At 33.7% G+C, this 6859-nt stretch overlaps 1 protein-coding gene across 2 annotated transcripts; it reads right to left on the reverse strand.

Moving 5' to 3' along the window:
- Positions 1–3050: 3050 nt before the first annotated feature.
- On the reverse strand, positions 3051–6221 carry LOC126665997 (serine/threonine-protein kinase BSK6). Of its 2 annotated transcripts, none has more exons than XM_050358945.2 (10): positions 5749–6221; positions 5446–5669; positions 5206–5341; positions 4996–5129; positions 4804–4909; positions 4461–4546; positions 4162–4350; positions 3913–4077; positions 3582–3695; positions 3051–3492 (listed from the first exon to the last, which is right to left on the reverse strand). In XM_050358945.2, the coding sequence occupies exons 1-10, from the start codon at positions 5831–5833 to the stop codon at positions 3241–3243; spliced, it is 1491 nt and encodes a 496-aa protein (XP_050214902.1). In that variant the 5' UTR covers positions 5834–6221; the 3' UTR covers positions 3051–3240. The 2 variants fall into 2 exon arrangements, with proteins under 2 accessions (XP_050214902.1, XP_050214906.1); XM_050358949.2 differs by having other exon boundaries at positions 5446–5666; positions 5749–6220.
- Positions 6222–6859: the final 638 nt, after the last annotated feature.

Raw genomic sequence — 6859 nt, forward strand, 5'->3', positions numbered from 1 at the left:
ATTTCTATTCCATTGAGTTGTTCTTATAAAAATGATTTAGATATTGTTCATAAACGGTGTGTTGAGGCTTGTTTGAAAAATCAAAGGAAACAAGTAAGTAATTAACTTATATTCTTTTGTTTTGATATTTATTATGGGCAGGCTCGAATTTATATATTTCAGTAATTTCTCATAAGAGCTCGAAAAATTTCGGCCCATACCCACATGTAAAGGGTGTAAGGGCCAAGATTAGGTAGCAAATATAAAATTCGTCCCGGATTCGGGCTTATATAATAATTAGTAAAATCCCCAAGCCCGGCCGGGGCCTAGTCTAAATGCACTTGCTGACACACTGACGCGCGCTGACCTCATGATGACGTCTGCAGGTGTCAGAAGAAAAGATTTTAAATTTAAAAACAGCCCATAAAAAGGTAGTCAAAAAATAAATAGCGCATGAATTGTGAGGGCTTTATTGACCTTTTTCTGTAATTTTCTCTTTATTATATAGGACACATGTAGGCTAAAGGGTGAAGATGGTGTTGGATGAAATAAAACACTCATACTTGGTATTTTTGTAACAAAAACGGAAACAAAGTAAACAAATTTATTAAAATTGCATTGTGTGAAATGTGGAGACTTTTTTCTTGTTTTTTTTTGTAATTTTCTCAAAATTATATTACTTTAAATGAAATAAATAAATAACATTAGTCGATACAATCAAAATATATGTAATTCCATTTATATGTAAATTAATAATTTTTATGTATATAGATGAAATATATTTAGCATATAGTATCATAATTATAAATTAATTTTCAGCATTTATCAATAAAATATAATATGAATATGAATATAATAAATTAAATATATATTTATATATAATATCGGTTCTTCAGTTATAGTTTCGGTTCTTCGGTTCAGGACGGTTCAATACAGTTCTCGGTACGGAGATTTATCTAAGATCCGGAACCGTATAAGTACCAATTAAATTTTTGGTTTGGTTCGGTTCCGGAAAAGTCAATGGTAAACATATATTTTTTGGTTCTGGATATTTTTTGGCTCGGTTTTCGGTCCGGCTTCGGGGATCTCCAAAACCCGTGCATACCCCTAACCGCTTATAAACAGTGTGCTGAGACTTGGCATAAAATCGAAGGAAACAAGTAGGTAATTAACTTTTTTCCTTTTATTTGATTATTGCTATGGATGGGATCAGGCTTTTAAATTTTTGTAATTTCTCATTTGATCCCGAAAAAACCGGCGTGTACCCGCATATATAGAGTAAGAGTCAGGATTAGGTAGCAAATATAAAGCCCAGACTGGACTCTGTCTTACATTACGATTAGCAAAGTCCGGCAAGCCTGATGCAGGCCTTTGTCCAAACCCGGCCTATTAATAGGTCTACTTTGACTCGATTTTGCAAGTAAAATATTTACTCCACTTTACTTAAAGCTTCAGACTTTAAAATTAAGTTTGATTCTTTTTCTAAATCAATAACAAAATCCGATAGAAATGTCCTTTTCAAAGTTTCACACAACTTGGATCTAAAGAAGGGTCGTGATGGAATATATTATGATGCAGAGACAATGGGTCTTATTATTTTCAGTTCCATTCAACTATAGTTGATGATTATAGTTTCTCTTATGCATCTAATCTTGAAATTCTAGACAGTGGTGTTAGTTCTGATTTTAAAAGAGTTTCATCGGTGTGATTGTTCTATCGAGATTGAAATTGGTGTGTCTGAAATTAAACTGCATTTGGCTAAAGTTGTTGAGAGAATTTATAGGATTTGTCATTTTAGATTTAGAAAGTAATAGTCATGAATTTGGAATTCCTATTCAATTAGGTTGTTCTTATAAGGATGAATGATTTAGGTACTACTCATAAACAGTGTGTTGAAATTTGGTTCAAAATCAAAGGAAACATGTAAAAGGTTACCTTATTTTCTTTGAACAAAGGGTCAACGCGCACTTAAACTTGTAATATAGGGTCATTTAATCCAGTTTTTACTTGTTTGAGCAACTAACCCCAAAACTTTTCATTTTGGATCAAATAACCCTATAATTTATATTTTTATTACAAAAAATAAATTTAGGATAATTTTATCGCAACAATTAGGCAATTTTTTTATTTCTATTTCGCATCCCTCACCTCCGATTTGTATTTTACGCGTTTTTAAAATACAATTATGGGGTTTTTGACCTAAAAATGAAGAGTTTTGGGGTTAGTTGCTCAAACAAGTAAAAAAATAGGCTAAATGACCCTGTGTCACAAGTTCAAGGGGTGTGTTGACCCTTTATTCTATTTTTTTTTTGACTATTGCTATGGAAGGGTTCGGGCTTTTATATTTCTGTAGTTTCTTACGTAAGCCCAAAAAGTCTGATCCTTGCCCACATATATAGAATGTAAGGGCCGTTATTGGATATCAAATATTACGTCCGGAAGGGTTCGAGCTTGCATAACAGTAAGTAAAGCCCTCCAAGCTCGACCCGAGCTTTGCCCAAACTCGACCTATGAATAAGTCTAGTTTGACTCGATTTTGCAAGTAAAATATTTAAACACTTCAAACAAATAAAACCAAACCAAAAACATTAAACATACTTATTTGGTTCCATTTGTTTGAAATGTTTAAATTTCAGCAAAATATCTTAAAAACACCTACTTTTTACCACATTTCCAACTATACCCTTACTTTATAAAAATCGTCAATTTATCCTAAACCATCACCTTTCATTTTCACTGTACTCAATTTTTTAAAATTGGATTCTTTCCGCTTGAAAAAAGAAACAAAAAAGCCCTTATGAATGATTTATCTGAATTCTTTTCTACTTGAAAAATTCAAAATAAATGACTTATTTGAACTTTTTTCAAATGGAAAAGAGATCGATTTAGTACTTATGGATACAATTGAAACTGAAAGTGTAGATTTGGAAAAAAATTGGCAATTTTACATTGTTGGAATATAATTGAAAAGGAGTTAAAAGATGAATGTTTTTTAAGATATTTTGTTATAAATTTCTTTCTAATATGGTATGATTTTGAAAAAAGAAAATCAAAATTGTAGTTCGATTCGGTTTAGATCAATGGCATGTAATAACTACTTTGTGTGACAAATTTAAGTTTCACCATAAACATCATTTATCATAGCAAACAACAATCAAGCAACCTCAATCTAGCCGCTTCGATAAAAGCCGAAAAGGGTGAAATTGAAAACGAAAGCTACATACAATAGCCTACACTAAAATTATGAATAGAGAAAGCTATTCAAACTTTCAGATTTTTGTTCCTTTTGGCTTCTAATTCAGTACCATCTTTGAGTGTTTCTTGTGCATCTGTCTCCATACCAAGCTTGAACAGGCTACTTGCTTGAAGATATGAGGCAGTTGGCCACCCAGGAGATATCACTTGGGCTTGCATTGCATCCCCGAGAGCTTCCTGTGCCAAGTCGCTCATCAAGTACGATAAGCAGCGCCTCGCGTACACGGTAGGTGACACCATGGTATCGCCATCAATGAACTATACAAACAGAAACGGATTGGATGTTGATTTAGTTATCTTTCTCTGGGAAAAGAACATGGCTTTCGGATCAAGAAACGGAAGCTTACTTGAGTGTAGGATTCAATGGCTGCTGCAAAATCCTTAGCTCGAAAAGCGGTATCTCCACGCTTCTTGGAGTTCAATGTCTCCTGCATTTGGTTGGTCCACATTTGGAAAGAAAGCTGCAAGCCAGAGCAACATAAATATAAACATTTTACCACATTTTAAACATAAACTATCTTGCACGAAAATAGAAACCGTAGTTTTTTAACTTCGAAAAATAAGTTGCAAGTATAAAGTTTCAGAATTTCAGAAGCGTTTTCGAAAATAGAAACAACCGCTGAAATGTAAGATTTGATAAGTTTCCGTGCAATATTAAGAAGAAAGATTGTAGCAAACCTCATTGGCAATTCCTTCGTCGTCTTTGTATCCCACCTTGCTCAGAATTCCGTGTATAGCAGTAAGATCACCTCGTAAGCACGCCTCGCCAAACGGAGATAGTAACACTTGTTGAGTTGATGATTCAGTTTCTTGTGGGATGTCCATCAGAACATGAGATGGAACCTGCAAAGACTTCAGTTCATCAGAATCACACTCTACTATCAAAGCAAATGTGAACTTATAAAGAAGTTGATGCAACTAACTAACCTCTACTTCTTTCTGAAGCAATAATAGTGAAGTGACAATGGATTTCGCATTAGGTCTCTCACGAGGTTCATACTGCAAACAACGCGAGGCTAATCGCACTAATTCAGTTCCATCATCTTTTGAAAAATGACCCTCTAGAGCTGAATCCATCAACATCATGTAATTCTTGCCGCGAATCAGATCAAGTCCCTAACATCAACAAACACGCAGAGTCAAGCAAATCCCGATATCCAAAATCCTATAATAGATTTACACATTTCCCTGATTCAATGCAAGCAAATGAGAAAAAATTTGCTTACATGGCTGGGAGGAATATGTTTCCCACTAAGAAGATCTAACAAGAGCGTTCCAAAGCTGTAAACTACACTCTCTTGTGTCACTCTACCTGCAAACATACACACATGTTAGTTTCTTTTCGTCTTCTTAGCGTAGAATCTATGTTGCGCGGAAACTATTTCAATCTTACATTTCAGCATTTCGTTTTTATTTTTAGAATTGCTTATGAAACTCCGAAACTTTATAGCTATAACTTATTGTATTGCTGTTTTTGCGTTTCATCAGTTTCACATCTCAGTGGTTTTTCGTTTCCGTTTTTGTGCAACATAGCGTAGAACAATCGATATAAAGATTTGAGTGATTTACCAGTTCTGAGGTACTCTGGAGGGGTAAAAGCTAAGTTGGTGCTATAACTTTTGCCATCTCTGCTGTTCTTCATTAGTCCAAAGCAAGAAAGTGTGGGATTACCATCCTGTCCACCAAATTTAGAATAATTCAACATTTAGTATAATAAATAGAATCAAAAGAAAAAGCTGGTTGCAGTGTAAAAATGCATACTTTATCAAATAAGACTCTGTAGGCATTGAGATCATGATACAATGCTCTTCCTTTGCTACTACAATATTCCAAAGCTTGTGCTAAATGCAATGCTACCCTTAATCTCATTGCCCATTTCATAGGCTGATTCTCCCCTACACATTCACATCAACACATCAAAAAAATGCACCCAAACAAGAATTTTTCACTCAAGAATTTCAAGAAACTTACAGTGAAAAAGATGTTTTGCAAGTGTTTCATGTGGCATAAACTCCGCGACAAGCAATTTCTCTTCGCCTTCGCAGCAGCAACCGATCAAATTCGCGAGTCTCTCGCTCCTTAAACTCCCTACTAATCTCGCTTCCTCCTGCATTTCGCATTGAAATTACATTTTCTATAAGAATGAGTTAAAAATATAAAGTTTCCGAGTTTCAAAAGCGTTTCTGAAAAGCACGAAAAAGAAAAACTCACCAGGAATTGGCGAGAATCGGGCCAGGCAGTCCGATTAAAGCGTTTAACTGCGATCAACCGATCATCATCAAGCTTCCCTTTGTAAACAACATTAGGAGCCTTCTCACCATGTTCAGATACTATGTTATCAGAAGAGAAACCACTCGTGGCAGCTTTCAGTTGGTCTAAGCTAAACTCGGTGAAACTCGGCCATTCACTTTTCTCATCCGAGCCATTATTTTCTGCTATAAACAAACCATGTTCAAGACTTTTTAGAAACAATATTACCAAAACTTTTAAAGAAATGCAATTAATGGTACGTACCGAGATCATACGATTCAAGAACAGAAGCTTTGAGATGATGACTCTGAATCCAACACATAGAGAATTTAGAGCAACGAACTCCCATCGAAAGAGATTAATTAATCAAAATACGAATGCCGAATATTCGGAAATTGAAGAAGATGGTCGTAAAACGATGGAGATATCAGTTTATCAATGGAAGTATGGAACGATCATGTAATTCTATGAAGGGTCATGGATGATGCAGTCAGCCATTTTTGTTCTGTCAAAGATTGTTATTAGCTGGACCCAAATCTATTCAAGAAACTACAAAACGGGTCGTTGTTTTTATTGTTGTTGAAGTTGTTACAGAATGTTTCAGTTCACAAAATAAAAAAAAAAAGTTGTTGAAGAAAGGGTTTCAAAAGTGTTTCAAAAGGGTTTCTTCTTTTTTCTGCTTTCTGGTTTAAAGTTAGAAATCTTTCATCATTCTCTCCACTTTAAATTCTCTTTCAGGTGAAACGTTTTTTGTTTTAATTTCCAACAATACTGTATTTCTTTTTGTTTATATAATTGTGGAGGCGGCAAAAAATCTGAAATTAACGGTCGTATTCTTTTTGAAATATAAATAAGAGGTTGCATATTTTAATTGTTTTGGGGTCAGCTTAACTGAAAAAACAAATCAATGATTCATATTGTAGTTCCAGCAAACAAGTTAGAGAACTTTATTTTTTATAAATTAACTGATTTGATTCTAAACTAATTAAAATTAATATATACTTGTTTTTAACTTATTATTTTGACACACAATTTGTTGGTAATCTATTTATTTATCAATTAACTAATTTTATTTGACTTATTCTTTATTTTGTCTTGTAATTGTCGCAAAAGAATATCTAAAAGTGGAATAAGAAACAAATTAGTGTCTAATTCAAGATTTGTTTATGTGTCTAGATGTTTTTAATTTGGCATCGTTTGACTATGGAAAAATTAAAACTTGGTTTAAAATACTTGGTGAGAATGACCTATAAGACCATATTTTGGATTGACAAATTTATGTTCAAATCTATAAAACGAATGGTATTGTGGCATGGATGCAACATGTCATGTGATCTCTTAAAATATTTAAAATTAATTTATTTTAAGGTTTCTA

The sequence above is a fragment of the Mercurialis annua genome, linkage group LG1-X, assembly GCF_937616625.2.
Source record: "Mercurialis annua linkage group LG1-X, ddMerAnnu1.2, whole genome shotgun sequence".
NCBI classification, from domain to species: Eukaryota; Viridiplantae; Streptophyta; class Magnoliopsida; order Malpighiales; family Euphorbiaceae; genus Mercurialis; species Mercurialis annua.

What these genes read in the sequence shown, in the direction of transcription:
- LOC126665997 (XM_050358945.2), bottom strand. Translation starts at nt 5,833, where the DNA reads ATGGGAGTTCGTTGCTCTAAATTCTCTATGTGTTGGATTCAGAGTCAT. An exon ending in TGCAAAACATCTTTTTCACT is followed by an intron (nt 5,130 to 5,205) that starts GTAAGTTTCTTG and finishes GTGAATGTGTAG; the next exon opens with GGGAGAATCAGCCTATGAAA. An exon ending in ACAGAGTCTTATTTGATAAA is followed by an intron (nt 4,910 to 4,995) that starts GTATGCATTTTT and finishes TTTGGTGGACAG; the next exon opens with GATGGTAATCCCACACTTTC.